Raw genomic sequence first — 15,387 nt, forward strand, 5'->3', positions numbered from 1 at the left:
GTGGTAACGATAATTCGGGTACTTCAAACCGCCAATTCACGCGTGATAAATTTACAACACGAGTTATTTACACGGAATAATGCAATGTAAAGCCACCGTAGAAATAATGTGGAAGAAGAAAATACTGGAAAGTCAAAAATTGTGAAAGGGGTAAATAAAGCTTCGCGATGCACTAGCTTTCACAATTAAAAAACAACTGGAAATCTGGGTCATCCCGGGACGGTGGGAGCTCACTTTTTTTTTATTTTTTATTTTTTATTTTTATTTTTCTGTTTGTTCGTTTGCTTGTTAGTATCTCGGTGTCGTACGTACGTATCTGTCTAGAGTCTAGAGCTACGGGGAAGAACTTTGCACACACAAACATTGACAAGTTGGATACATGTAAGTAAATATCAAAGCGTCTCTCACAAACAAGACGCAGAAACTTAATTGCAATTATAATTATACCGCGACACCTGAAGATCTCGCAATCAGTGAGAGCACTTTAATTGCTAATCAATCACTTGTTTCGTTTCTGCTTTGCGCGGTATCGTAAAAAAAGAAAAAAGAAACAGGAAAAAAAAAGACATGAAAAAAATTTCCTCTCGCATTTTCCTCTCGCCTCGTGTTTCTTTTTATCTACTTCTCTTTTTTTTTCAACCTTCCCTTGACATCGTCATCATTAACATTATCAACGTCTTTATTATTATTATTATCATCATAATCATCATAATCATGAATTATTATTATTATTATTATTATCATTATAACACGTTCTCTCCTGCTCTCCCTACTGGACTGGGAGCTTTTTTCACCGCAGCATTATAAACGTGTATTATAATTATAACGGCTCTTTCGCCACAAGATTGATAATCACAACAGTAATGGAAAAAATAATAGTAATAACAACATTATTATTATTATTATTATTATTATTATTATTATTATTATTATTATTATATCGTCAAGACATTATGATAACCGTTATGAAGTGATTTAAAAACGTACCTATACATTCAGTATATCTATTATAGTATTCAAATTCGTGGTAATATATGTATATATAGGGTGTTACTTTCTCATGCATAAGAAAAATTTGTCCATGTAGTGAATAAAATTAATTCAAAATATATAAGAGCATAAGTATGAGAGAGTGAGTTGTCAGTAGATTATAATAATAAAAATGTACGAGTGGGATTGACTGAATATATATTTTCTAAAATATATATCCTTGCTGTCGTCGCTTCGATAATTTTTTTAACGTTATAATAGTATTTTGCAGGTTATACCGAGATGAATTTTTATGATGATCCTGCTTTTTTCTTTCTCTCTTTCTTTCTTTTTTTTTTTTTTTTTGTCGTGCGAAAGAATTCATACGGTGGTGTCACAAAAATTGCGTGTAGGTGTACATATGTGCAGTAATTATACATTGAAATTATTCTACTGTACTGTTTGTTTTGACGGATGGGAAAAAAACTTGAGTGATGGTTGAAAAATAAATAAATCAGTAACTCGAATTTCAACTGTAAAATTTCATATGCATATTACTGAATTTTGAAAAGTTTGCGCCTCGTTGGTGAAATATTCACTGTGTATCGTCTGACTGCACGAATTATTGCTTTTAACTTCGACTCCTTCGAACGAAACGATAACACGTTTAAAAAAAAAAAAAAAAAAAAAAAAACACAGAAAACGACCAAAGTTTAAACAGAAAAAAGTTTTAACTGCATTGTATAGAATCGTTAACACTATGATTGTGATTAAGAATAAACTTTTGAGTTTTCAACAATTTTAACATATGCAATTTGCGCAGCGAAGTACTTGTATCGAGTACAGAAAGATAAGAGTTTTTCTGATTTACAATCTTCGTCCGTATGCTTTTAGCATAAAAAAAAAAAAAAAAATAAAAGCGGTTATATCACTTCGATTGCTGTCTGTAAAATTGTTTGACTAAACGAAGGGTAACTTTGAATTCAAATTCAAAGTTGTTTTATTTTTTCTTAAACTTGATATTACCGTCCTCATCAAGATTAAACTCGATCCACTTTAATACTTGTACGTTCAATTTACGTATATATTTTTTATATACCTGGTGCAGATTACAATCAAACGTTGCAGACCAAGTAAATCCCCTGCAGCCACGATAATGGGGTAATAAAATTCGAGAGTAGATCGAAAAACGAACTTTCCACTCTACTACTGCTAACTGTTTATCAAATCGACATATAATTGCGTTACCTCGTGACTGTAGAAAGAGTAGATAAAAAAAAAAAAAAAGAATTTGATAGATACGTTGAGTTCTACTCACTTCCTGGTGAAACGATCCGCGACTATAAATCCTGTGCAAGTAAAAAAAAGACAAAAAACAAAAAAAAAAAAAAAAATCAATGAGAGAAATCAAAAAAAGTGTGATTAAATTACGGATACAAGTTTCATATTTCTTTGATTTTACCTGCTTGGGAGATTATTCGAGTACTCGAGTAGGCGGGTCGAAGTACATCAGCATCGTCAGGACGAAACGTGGGAATTTTTACCGCTTTTCGAAGCTGCGGATTTTGAATTTGAATTTCGGGGTGTCAGGAGCACGTGATTTGGTCGGGCGCGAACTGAGCGCGTATCGGTCGGGGCGAAAGCACGTTAAGGGTAGAAACAACCCGAACCCGACCGAACCGAACGGTGGAATGACGATTTTGACTCCAGTAGAGAAAACCGAGGTGAGAGAACTGCGCGCCCGCCGTTTCACATCGATTTACCAACGTTAGCGCTCCGCTCGGTGGCTACCGGCTCTCTCCCTTTTCCACCCCCTCGCCACCCCCGTCGAGGAGGGTGAAACGTCCCTGCAAATAGAGAAAATTCAAGCCTCGTGTGTCCTCAGGCATGTTCGGAGATCTGCATGTGTTCGTAGGTGCAGTATATACATATATATATTGTGTTGTACCTGTAAAACAACAACAAGAACAAGAACAAGAACGACGACGACGACGGCGTCGCGATGTTGCTGATATTTTATGTTCATTGCTTTCCGTGGGATTCGTTTTTGCCGACAGGTGATGATTTTATTTTCCAACCTTCCAATTTTCCCTTCTTCTCTTACCTTCTTTCCGACGTTCCGTTGAGTTCGCATCACCACCCTTGAGCTCTTGGATCTCTTTCAGGAGTTTTTACACGCCACTTTTTCCTCACGTTTGCGGTAGAAATTAGGAAATTAAATTTTAGAGTGGATTTGGAGTGGATTTTTGAATCACTCGAAGGATTGGAATATACGGTATTAGAGACCCGAAACACAAAACTGTTTCGAATTAGGAAGATTTTTTTTTTTTGAAGATTTTTTTATTAAAGAAGATTTTAAGATTTTAAGAAGATAAATGAAGATTTTTTTTCTCATCTATTTTTTGATTAAAGAAGGTTCTATTTTAATAGTTTTTATCGTGCAGAAAATTCGATTGCGATTTTTGTAACTTCAAAATAGATGTAAAAAAAATATACTTATTTCCGTTTCGTCGTGGAATTTTCGAAAATAACCTATTCAGTACAGTCTTGAATTGATATTACCCTGCAGATGATAAAATTATCTTCATAGCAATAATCACAGCTTTCTTTACATTGGAGCCATTACAAGGTAGATATTTTCAAAATCAAATCTATTTGGACCTCTTGTTTAAAATGACAGATTGATGAGCCGACCTTCCAAGATCTTCGAGAACAGATATGTTATAATTCTGAATATTAAAGTGAATCCGACCCAACTGTCAAATCGTACGATGAACGATTACTTTAGGAAATTTCCCGGAGAAACTGAAATTAGTTTCTTGAAGTTACTTTTTAGACTTGTGCTAAAGATTGTAATACTTCGAAATGATTATTATTTCGGGAAAACTAACCATCAGATTTTTTTTGCTTTTAGAAAACACATTCTTAATTACAGCTGTGTAATCGCAAAATACTTGATGTCATTTTCATTCAAACAAGGACGTCGAAGGGGCAAGGATTATCTGAGTCAAGTGATATACGTGTGATTCAATTAAATACTATAGTCCAGTATGGCGAACACAATGCTTAATTCAACAAAATATTTTTGTAGGACGAAATACTTGTGACAACTTAATTTAGAATGGAATCAAGCCTTGCAATGATTTGAATTTTTTGTACCAAGAAAATGTGTGATTGAAATGGCTAAAAATTTAATTTGACTAAAAACTGTTGTATCAAAATAAATTGAGCTTGTTCTAATTAATGTTTTGTTGAGTCGAGAGTTCAACGGTTGAAACAGGTAATTAAATTTTGTTATTACAAAAATCTTTTGCATTAACCGAACTTCAGAGTTATTCAAGCGCACGAAACGTATTTTTCGAATGATATCATTTGTAATTCCGTTGACTCAAAATTTCGTCGGATTAACTCTCGTTAGATAAAAGGTTAAACCCGAAAACTTATTGTTATATATGTGTCAATAGGTTTTTGTTCATTTGTATTCAATGTTAATTTCGGTGACTCGATACTAGGTGTTATGCTTTCTTTGATCATCACATGTACGACGACGATTTCACTATACGTTACCGGTGACTGTCTACGCGGCCGACTATCCGGTCTTATAAGTATTTCTGAAGCTATTTTCGTAGCGAGAAAGTTCACCGCCTAGTGGCCGTTCGTAGTACTAATATACTAACGTATACGATGAATGTATGTTCTACTTGTTTCAAAGCACGCTGATTTCCTCTTACTTGGCAAACAAATCAGTGCAACTGATTCAACCAGTTACGCCAAACAAGCTCCGGTAAGATCGTCAAAGTACGACATTCGATCGATGCAAATTTCTTCTTGGCTAGATTCGTGTACTTATTTTACTCGAAGTATCCAATCGTTTCTGTCAAGGAACATGCGATTCGGAGAAACAATTCATAAACTTTAAATAAAATGATATTTGGTTGACTCGATTTCGCTAACACGTTAAAAGATTCACTCGAATCAATACTTCACTCGATCGCGACAAGAAGGGCTTTTGTTGAATCAATGTATTCGCTTGACTAAATCATTTTGATACACCAACTTAACTGAAATTGTTGAGTTGACGTCATCGTATTTCAAACAAATACGGGATACTAGATTGAAACGAATGGACTCCAATAAAATCTATTTTTTGTTAGTTCAAGAATTCTTTCCCTTCCCTGTAGTTTTCATAGCATAGAAAAAAAAATGCAAAAAAAAATGCAAAAAAAAAATCTGGTTTCCAGAATAAAAAACAAAATTCCAGAACCCGTAGAAATCTCTGCATGAAACATATCTCGGGTAAATTGACTCGTCCGGCTTAAACCATTCGAGTAAAAAGTGAAAGTGAACAACTTGCTGATTTTTCCATCTCACGTAGTCTCGCGCGATAAATCTGAATCACCGTTTGCAGTGAAACAGCTGTACACGGTACTCGAAAGCTTAATCGAAGCTTCGCTTCTTCAAATGTATTTTATTGCTGAGAAAATATTTCACTTTAAATGACAAATAAACAAAAGTTGACCTGCTAAGACTATAATTTTTTTCTTACAAAAATTTGCCCTACTTTTCGATTCTTCGTGACCAATTTACACAATGTCAATTATTTTTTATTACCGTCATTTTATTTTTCGGTGTCACCAAAAAAGAGACGACAAAATTCTCACGGAGGCGAAGGACGATTCAAAGAGGAGATCTTTAAGCTGTCTGAAACATTTTCTTTTCAATCTCTTCGCGCACGATTTCTCTCTGATCGTTCTCGCAAACTTTTAAATTTTCAACGATAGGGTTGAAAAGAAACCAACGCATCGTTTGACGTATCGTATTCCGATGGTGGAACGGTAAGTCGATTAAGTATGCTTTGAAAATTTTCATTACAGACATGGAAAAAGAAGATGATGGGGTATTTGAATGAAGGATTCAATCTCAGAGTAGACATAGAAAATTTGAGAGAAATGAAAGTTGGTTAGAATGATAATAATAATAAGAATAATAAAAAATTTATTTGAAAATCAGAAACCAAAGTTTCGCACAAATTTAGTTCTATTCTATTGTTTCATCTTCACCTTCGCCTTTTTGAATAGATTGAAATCTCTTTCAAGATTCCAATGACATTTTAATTGATAACATAATTAATAAGTACACTACACGTACATGAGTACCTTTAATTTTTTCCTCCATATTCCCGCGTCATAGTTTCGTTGATTTGAAGAAGTTGTGCAATAATTTTAATCGCATTTCATAATTTAGGGTGGTCCTTGAATGGATCGTTTTTAAATTTCGACCGGCACATCCTCCAAATCAGCTCCACATAATTCAAAAATTAATCGCTAATTTTTTCAGATTTTTATCTCGACTCCAACCCGCGCCCTAAAGAGGGTGGATTCCATTCAACCCTTTCGGAGGTATATCTTCTCGGGTCACTGATTACGAATCTGAAATCAACATTTGGAAATTTGAAACGACAGATCCAATATGGTGGAGCGAAATCGAAAAAGTCATTTGATTTCGATGAAACTCGTTAGGCGGAGATCAGGTGGCTGATTACGGAATTCAAAATAGTGAATCCAATATGGCGACATCAAGTGACTTTTGCGGATTTGGTCCACCATATCGGATTCGCCACTTTGAATTTTCAAATTTTGAGTCCAGATTCGTAACCAGCGACTCAAAAAGTTGCTCGATACCAAATTTCATCGAAATCCCTAGAAAAAAGGGTTTGAATGAGGAAATCCTCATTCTGAAAAAATTTGGGAATCGTTTTTTAATTATATGGAGCCGGGTTGGAAGACGAGCCGGTCGAATTTCTAAAATGACCTTTTTATGAGCCACCCTTATGTCATATTATATATTTTAAGAACGAGCGTGTTCTCTGGTCGATCATTACGTGTATAAAGGTACATGATGAGGTATTCAAGAGTCGTGATTGTATCCCCTAATTTGCACATTACACCGAGTGGAATAACCGCCTGAAATGAGATTGACTATATCATAAAATGTTTACCCAAAACGCAACTATCCTCGAAATTTTCCTCGAAAAATTGAATCAATTATTAAATATTAAAATTGCCTTTTTTCTACTTATAACATCTGTCGTCACTTCATCTTCATCATCTTGCACTCTTTGATGTAATTAATTAAGACTTAAGGAAGTTTTTCATCGGATCAATTAAGGCGAAAAAGGAAGGGGAAATTTCTCTTCAATATCTCGAGTCAATAATCATTATAATTGTTAATAATCAAAAGAAAATATGCTCCGAGTGACCGCAATAAAAAATAATAGTAACAAGTGATACAGATTTTCTGTTTCAACCCATAAAACTTATTTTCAAATTTTCATCCAGGAACATATTTTTTGGCGATGGCAAAAAATGAATTTATTTGTTTCGACTATATAGTAACAAGAACCGAAAATTTCTCTCGGCCTACAAAATCGAGATTATTTTGCACATTGTTAAATGAATTATTGCATAATCGCTACCCTGCAGGAGAAAAGGATTATAACGTTATATTATATTGGCCGAAAAGCTGCTGGCTAATTATTGTCAGATTTGAACAGCTTGCAGCGATACAAGGTGGCTCGGCGTTTGAATGGACTTTTAAAATTCATGAATCAGTAAGACAAAGACCCGGGCTCACCGAAGCTTGAATAATGAGCCCTCGTACTATACAGGCGCAACAGCGATCCTTTTTTTTCCATTTTTTGCCATTTTTTCTCCTCCCTGTCTTCTTTTGCCTCGATTTTTGCCTCGGACATTAGTCTGGAAGGGTTTGGGGCCTCGTACAAAAATCGATGCTGCAGCGTTTCAGTTACAGTGTCTTTACCACGGCGGAAATTTCCGTACCTCAAACATCACCTGCATGTTATTAAAAACGATTTTTTATAAAAAAAATCGTCAAAACGTCAACAATATTTTGAACGTGAGTGACTATTTTTGTTCTTTTATACTCTATCATTCCTATGCAGAAAAGTCGACAAGGCAGGTAAGATATTTGTTTTCCACTTTATTAGTGAAAATATAAAGTACAAGAGAAAGTAGAAAAATTGAAATTTTCATAAATATAAGTATGCGGCTATAATTTAGATCTATTTTATGAATAAAAAATCTCTTATTCACCACAATGCGTCGAATCTTTTCCATCGTGATAGTTTTACTCGATCAGTATTCTAGAAATGCAGAAAAATTGGGAAAAAGCTTCGTGCGAAAACCCTCGACGAACAATATTGACAGTTAATTTTTATTTTATTTTTGTCCGTGCGTGTTTTGTTTGTTTGAATTATTTTTGCGCTGCGGGAGATTAAAGCTTAACTCATTTGCCAATGTATCCTGCATTCGCCAATAATCAGCTCGATCCCCAGCTTTCTCGTTTCAGCACACCGTGCAACGCCGATCACTAAAAAAACTGCTATTGCAGAATAATTTATTTCTGTAATTGCATCAGTGAAAAAAATTGAACAAAGAAAGCTTTAGAGTATCTCAGATTTTCTTAAAGGCTTTCCGTAATATATGTCTTAACATATATTTCTCCTGCAGCTAAGTTTGAGGCGATTTGTTGTCTAAAAATCGATACCAAAAATCCTCTATCCCAGAAAGAAATCGATCGAATCTACTAGATTTTCAAAAAATTTTCCTCACCTCACTTTAACTTTTGTTTTTTAAATACAGTTCACGTCTGGAACTTTGAATTGACCGAAAACTTTCCTAAAAACGTATGCCTCTAGCTTGATGATTGAGTAGCATTGATTTACCGAAGTTGTTAAAAAAAAAATCGACTGTATGTAAACAAGTATTGTTGTAGATTTCACAAAAGTCTATCGAATGACGTGTGAAGTTTATTTTATCTAAATAAAAACGCATTCAGTCTCGGGATGATTGATGACACGTGGGAAACAAAACTTCGTTTTTTCACAATCGGTACGAGAGAATCAAAATTTCTAGATCCGATTGCAAACGAGCGTCTCACTCTTATCACTTTCAAATAAATGTAACAGTCGGTGGCAGCGATGGGATGAGATTAATCCAGGCTTCGTTGTTCATTATAAACTCGGTGCGTGATCGGCTCGGAAGAGCCGGTGAATAATTGCTTCTGATATCTGAGATTTCGTGAATTTGATTGTTTCTTTTGTTAAAATCGTTTCAAAAAGCTTCGAGAGAATTTCGGAACGAATTCAGAGTTATTAAATAACATTAGTTCACGGATTACAAGACTTGCTGAGTGTAGAGAAGCTCTCGAGATGACGGAGCTGCTAAAGATTGATGAAACTGCATTAATTAGACGAAAATTTCGTATTCGTAACTCGATCCATCCATTTCACAATTTCAAGTACGGTAATCAAGAATCTTCGGCAAACAAGCCTCGAAGTAATTTCATATTCGTCTGTTACGGGAATGGAAAAAAAAGAGATAACAAAATGTCAGTTAAGAATTGAAATTCTTACGCGAAGTCAGAATTTTATTGGCTATTTTTTACGGTAGCAAAAAGTGAAAAAAAAAGAAGAGGATTTTACGTAATTTCATTTGTGGAATATTAATCCTAACGAGGGAAGATTTTAAAGTGAATAGAAACGTTCTTTAGACTTTTTCTTGCAATTCATTATCGCAACCATCAAAGAAAAGTCCCAAAAACGTTATAATATTGCGTAAACAATTACTAAAAAAGTAAATTTTACTCTATTTGTGAAAAATAATCTGCGAGGCTGTTTCGAAGTGCAAAAAAAAAAAAAAAAAAAAAAAAAAAACGAATGAGAACGAAAAAATATGAGGAAAGACAAGAGAAATACGTGAACGAAAGAGCAATAGTTCAAGTCCCGATTTCATATCAAGCGTATCGGATCCTGCGTGCCGAACTGATATGTATACTTATCATACTCAATATTTTGCGAATGACGGGTGATAAATTATTTTTATTGATCACGTTGGATTTATCTTGGTGTAAGTTTATGGTATGAAAAATGTATAAGTAAGCCGATCCGTTTACATAAATCGCCGCCATTCGGGTCTCTTGCAAATAGCTTTCCGCGGTTTGATATCGATGAAAAATTTCCTTGAAAATCATCAAACTTCTGTTTTTCCTTTTCGTCAACCACTTGAAAAAATATCGCTTATCGAAGTGTTATTATTTTTTTATTTTTGTTTTTACTCTTTGCTGGATGTTGTTAGATTTTGCAATACCGATGAAAATACGAGAAACAAATATTGAATGGAAACACAATTCCATAAAAGTTGTCTCAACTTTTAATTCTTTAACACGACCCTGACATTCAGGCACGAACGGAAATTGTACGGCGAAAAAACGAGCGATCAAAAGATCTGGTTGAAAGAAATTTCCATTTTTATATGCGTTGAAATTTTTTCTTTTCTCGCGCTCGGCGCGATTGAACTAGAATAATCTCACCTTCGACAACGATAATACGCAAATTTACATTTTATAAATAACGCAAATCACGTCAAAGTATCAAATTTCCTTCAAATTGATTTAACATTCTGTCCACTCTAGGTTGATAAAGAAACGCCAGTTCCAAAAAATACATAAATTAAAAATATTTCCAGGGAAATATTCCAAGGATTTTGAATTTTCCAGATACACTCAGGTATATTCTTGGAATATTTGAACTGATTTAATAATATTTCAGGTCATACTCCAAGATGCTACTTCTAATTTTCTCCACAAAAACAAAGGAAAATAATACATTTTTTTTAGCCTCTGCGTGTAAAGGCCTGCAAATGAAAAACAAAATATTTTCCAAACTTCTTACCGTATATACTTAAAAATAAATCTAATATTGATAAAAATCACATTTTTTTACACGAATTAAGCTCATCGTTTCCCAATCACAAAGAAAATTTAAAAAAAAAAAAATAAAAAAATCGCATAAATCGTACAACGAAGATGCGACTTATTCGTAGAATCTGAAAGGCTCCGTAAGCCGGAAACCGGAACACGAAGTAAGGGAGTGAATTCGGGGGTTGGGCACCCTTCCGCGGTTGTGAAAAAGCTCCGCGACGAGCGCTGGGGTAGTTTTAATATGGCAGCCGCCCTGCAGAGTTGGTAGAGCCGCGCAGCAACGCTCCTCAGGATCGTCAACGAACCAAAGCACCGAACAAAAAGCCGGCCGAGGAACCAAGTCGACTGCTATCGTAAGTAGCTGATTTAAATCTAGGCCCTTCGCAAGCTCAGAGAAAAATTTTTACATCCCACGTTGCCGTTATTCACCCCTACCTGAAAACCCGGAGCAAAAATTTCTGCCTAGTGCGTGCTGGGCTGTGAAACATGTGTTACACCTCGCGATCAATAAGGTAATCGCCTCGTCTGTTTTGATGCTGCCGCGGCTACGTCTTACGTCGCGTCTCGATTTTGCTTCAACTTTATCCAACATCCAAAGATAATAAACGGAAAAAATTTGACTCGTAGTATGCTCAAGATTTTCAAAATTTTATATTCCATCCATACTTGATACTCGAATCTTTGGATAATGTTTTCCACCGCTTATCACGTACTCGGTTCGGATGTATATATATGTGTGTGTGTGTGTCGCACTCACACCCTTCTGATAATTTTCATTCACTTTTTGCGCCGGTTAGGTATAAGGAGGGAGGGGGAATCGAAAACAGTGAGAATCAGAATGGCAGTGAATTGGAATCGTGATCAGGGGAATGTTTTATGCTTAGATTTGCTTCTCCAAAGTTGTTGTTTATTATTGAAATACGATCATAGACGTTTCCTGTCTGTATTACAGAGACGAGTTCCGGTAGAGGATATCGACGATTCAGCACCGCGTTGATTTCATCCTATATAACAAACTTATAGCGTTACTGGGTCAACTCACGTGCAGATCTAAACTAGGCGTTGCAATTGTCATGGCAATGTGTTGATTGCATAGTCGTATGAAATTATTATCTCATTGTTGAATGAAATGATTTGAAATTGAAAGATTAATTCTTACAACAGTCTATCGCGTGGTGATTTTTTTCTCACCCGAATTGATTTTATCACTAGAATCATGCAGTGATTAGAAAAAATTAATCCACCCTATTTATCGACGTCAAAATCCGATGAGTGTTATTAATTTTGGTCTGATCCCGTTCTTTGTTACAGATTCTACAGTTTCTTTACACGCAAATATTGTATATATACATTGAGGGAGAACAGAATCCACACCTGATCCTAACTCGATAGTAAGCTCAAAGAAGACTCACCGCTTTTGACTACCTTCGTCAATTTATTACCGTCTCATTTATACATACATATATACACATTATACACAATACGAATATCCACCTTCCTTCGATCAATCTTATCTCAATAGCGTTACGTATATATATATATATATATATACACGATATATACATACAAACACAAATATTTGCCCACACTAATGCCTCGATTAGCGAACGTTGGAGGTATTTGCTCGTGTTAAAAATCGGGGGAGATAAGTGAAAAAAAAAAAAAAGAAAACCTCTTGGACTCACGAATTAGATTATACTTCTTCCCCCTGGTCGTGACCGGAAATCATCAAAACTGGCGCCCTTCAAGCTAAGATTTTCAAAGATGTCGAAGTCGTCGAGCGGGGGAAACGACGGAAGTCGCAGCAGCAGCGTCGAGTGCGATGACGCGAATAATCAGCAGCCAATCAACATTCAGGCGCTGGTCAGCTCCAATGGGAGAATAGACGAGACGCCCGGCTCCGCCGATGAAAACGCTCTCTGCACCAAGAACGAACCTCTCGTGCCAAACTCGCCGCCTCCCTCCTACGAGCACGTGCTCGAAGAAGTAATTATCCTCATGTATATTCTACCATGCATATTACGGTGGCGCAAAAAAACCGACTATTGATGTTTTAAGAGCCCACTCCAAAGAACAGTTAAAAAAAAAAAATTCAGAGGTCGCTCCACATGTTTTAAAACGTTAGAAATCGTCAAAAATCGATTTTTTTTATTTTATTTTTTTTTCTTGTTACGGTATCATTTTATAGACAAAAAAAAAAATAAGTTTCCGAAAGTTTCAGTTCAAAATTTGAGTTTTGAAAGGTCGCTCATAATTTTTTTTCAATTTTTTGATGCATTTCTTTGGATTTTTTCGAGCGACCTGTTAATATTCATATTAAAATTTCATAAATTTTTTTTCTTTAAACTAGTAAGAAAGAATCGATAACAATACACCACGACATGAATTAAAAATCAAACAAAATACTGAAAATATAACTTTTTTAATATAATTTTTTGATTTTTGACATTTTTTTAAATTTGGAGCGACCTCTTAAAATTTTTTTTTTGAGCTGTCCTTTGGAGTGGGCTCTTAAACTATCAAAAACTAACATTTTGTCACACGAGAATTAAAAAAAAAAAAAAAAAAACAGTCGGTTTTTTTGCGCCACCCTAATGCATATATTATACGTATGAGGCGAGTTGACGTGGCACGAATAACGAAATGTCGAGCCTAAGACTCACCGGTTAAAAAAAAAAAGTTATTCAGTATTATCTCGAGAGTCCGCGACATTTGACGTGACTTCGGAAATTTGAAGGGAATGAAAAAGTCGCAAAAATTTCTTCTTACCTTTTAGACGAGAATGGCCGTTGGGCAGTCGGCAAATAATGCCGAAGACGAAATTCGCCCTGCAGCAAATAACAGAGAGAGAGAGGAAATACCGGATGGTGGTACAGGTATGGTTTATGAAATTGGATGGAATAATCGAACATCAGACGGTTGAAGCAACTTCTGACATTCGTCATTTCCATCGTTGTTATACTCTGAGAGAAAATATTCATTTCAATGCATCTTTGGTAGATATTTCATCGTTTCAAGCAGATGTTGACTTTTACTTGGCGTGAAAGTTATTTTCATCGTAACAGTTGAGGAATTTTTTTGTGTATAAGGTATTAATTACCTGCAGATAAATGCATTGATATAACTTGATTGAAGTTCGGTTAAGCTCTTCTCATTATAAACAGGTACAGAAAATTGTTTATTAAAATTCTTACAGTTGGCCTGTTTTTAATTATTCTAACCAGTGAAAATTCGTCCCTCTAGAGATTTTTTCCTAAATTTTTTCTAACAGAACTGTAATATGATGAAGTAATCAGAAAATGTTTTGATTGTTCAGTAGATAATCAGTATTTTTTTAAATATAAACGTCCGAATTGATAACTCCCTGACTTTTTCGTCTTTGAGTGAATAGTTTGAAACTTTTTTTTAACCCTCAAACGATAAAGTAGTAGAATTGTTTTCACTACGGACTTTGTTTCATTCGATTGTTGTTTTGAATATTGATGAAAAAACTTTCTAATCAATTTTTATTCCGTACTTGAAATCTCTTAAGACAAACGGTGAAATGGAAGTTTGAATTTGTGTTGAACAGATCGGGGTGGAAGAACACCGATAAAGGGTCCAGAAATATTGCACAAGTCGAGTAAAGAGTTGTACAGAGCTGTCGCCAAGCAATGGGGTATTACGTGCAAGATGAGCGATCAGTGCCGGTGTTTTGACTGCCAGGTAAGCCTCAGAACGTTGCAATAAATGCAAAGTTAAAAAATAAATGAAATTAAAAAAATTGTAATTAGTAAAAATATAAAAAATCGATATTAAAAAATTTACCGGATATTTTTCACTATCGCTATAAAATTTTATTCCTTTGCCAATTAATATGTGATTTAACGTCAGAATTTTAAGTCAAATCTATTATTTATCTATTCCAGAGTCATTACTTCGATTGTGAATACGAGAGAGACGAGCAGGAGAAAACGGACGGAGGTTTAGGCGCTGGGACGCCAATGTTCCTTTCGGAAGTGATGCAGGGTACAGCCTGTACGATTATATAAAGGGATTATTGGTACCGCGATATCGACAGATTAGTGATCGATCGATATACGGCGTAGATTGAATCCTCGAGATCTCTAATTCGGTTCACGAATGGCACAGAAACACGCCCGAGAAGTGAGATGGATATTTTTGGTATGAGGCTGCAGTACGAATAAGAGTATTAATAATGCTAACAGTAACGATAATCTTAAATAATTAATAATATTAACAAAAATTACAATGACGATGATTATATAATAATCAGCGAGTTATTATTATTTTTTATCTTTTTAAACAATGTAGTATGATTATAAACTAAAAACAGCCAAACGATTGGGTTGCGATTTACAATCGCATCGTTTTTCTTTCTTGGATTATATTAGTTAATCTGATCTTGCAAATCGCATCTGACTGACTGAATGAAAGGATTACTTCTCTATTAGATACTAATTTGTCAATCTTTTATTTTTTTTCTACACACTTTTTGTCGTGCAATAATTTTTTCAGTACTATACAATTGTTTAGTTTTTTTTTTTTTAACAATCGTTTAATTTGATCGCAGGCACATGATTTTAGGGGTTTAAAGTGAATAAAAACGTGAGGATTTTGAAAAAATTTTCAGCTATA

At 34.9% G+C, this 15,387-nt stretch overlaps 2 protein-coding genes across 2 annotated transcripts in view; one reads left to right on the top strand and one right to left on the bottom strand.

Moving 5' to 3' along the window:
* The window catches only part of LOC124405127, a 28,845-nt gene extending 26,163 nt beyond the window's left edge, over nucleotides 1-2,682 (bottom strand). Inside the window, exon 1 of the mRNA XM_046879778.1 lies at nucleotides 2,432-2,682. The gene's annotated coding sequence lies outside the window, so the exon portion shown is untranslated. The remainder of the gene's footprint in view (nucleotides 1-2,431) is intronic.
* Nucleotides 2,683-12,263: 9,581 nt separating this feature from the next.
* On the top strand, nucleotides 12,264-15,034 carry LOC124405130. The gene is made up of 4 exons (XM_046879782.1): nucleotides 12,264-12,735; nucleotides 13,526-13,625; nucleotides 14,321-14,454; nucleotides 14,658-15,034. The coding sequence occupies exons 1-4, from the start codon at nucleotides 12,514-12,516 to the stop codon at nucleotides 14,778-14,780; spliced, it is 579 nt and encodes a 192-aa protein (XP_046735738.1). The 5' UTR covers nucleotides 12,264-12,513; the 3' UTR covers nucleotides 14,781-15,034.
* The last annotated feature ends 353 nt before the right edge of the window (nucleotides 15,035-15,387 follow it).

Source organism: Diprion similis, chromosome 4 (assembly GCF_021155765.1).
Source record: "Diprion similis isolate iyDipSimi1 chromosome 4, iyDipSimi1.1, whole genome shotgun sequence".
NCBI lineage: Eukaryota > Metazoa > Arthropoda > Insecta > Hymenoptera > Diprionidae > Diprion > Diprion similis.

Coding starts and splice junctions, on each gene's coding strand:
- LOC124405130 (XM_046879782.1), top strand. CDS start 12,514: ATGTCGAAGTCGTCGAGCGGGGGAAACGACGGAAGTCGCAGCAGCAGC. Junction 12,736..13,525: donor ACGAGCACGTGCTCGAAGAA/GTAATTATCCTC, acceptor CTTACCTTTTAG/ACGAGAATGGCCGTTGGGCA. Junction 14,455..14,657: donor GCCGGTGTTTTGACTGCCAG/GTAAGCCTCAGA, acceptor TATCTATTCCAG/AGTCATTACTTCGATTGTGA.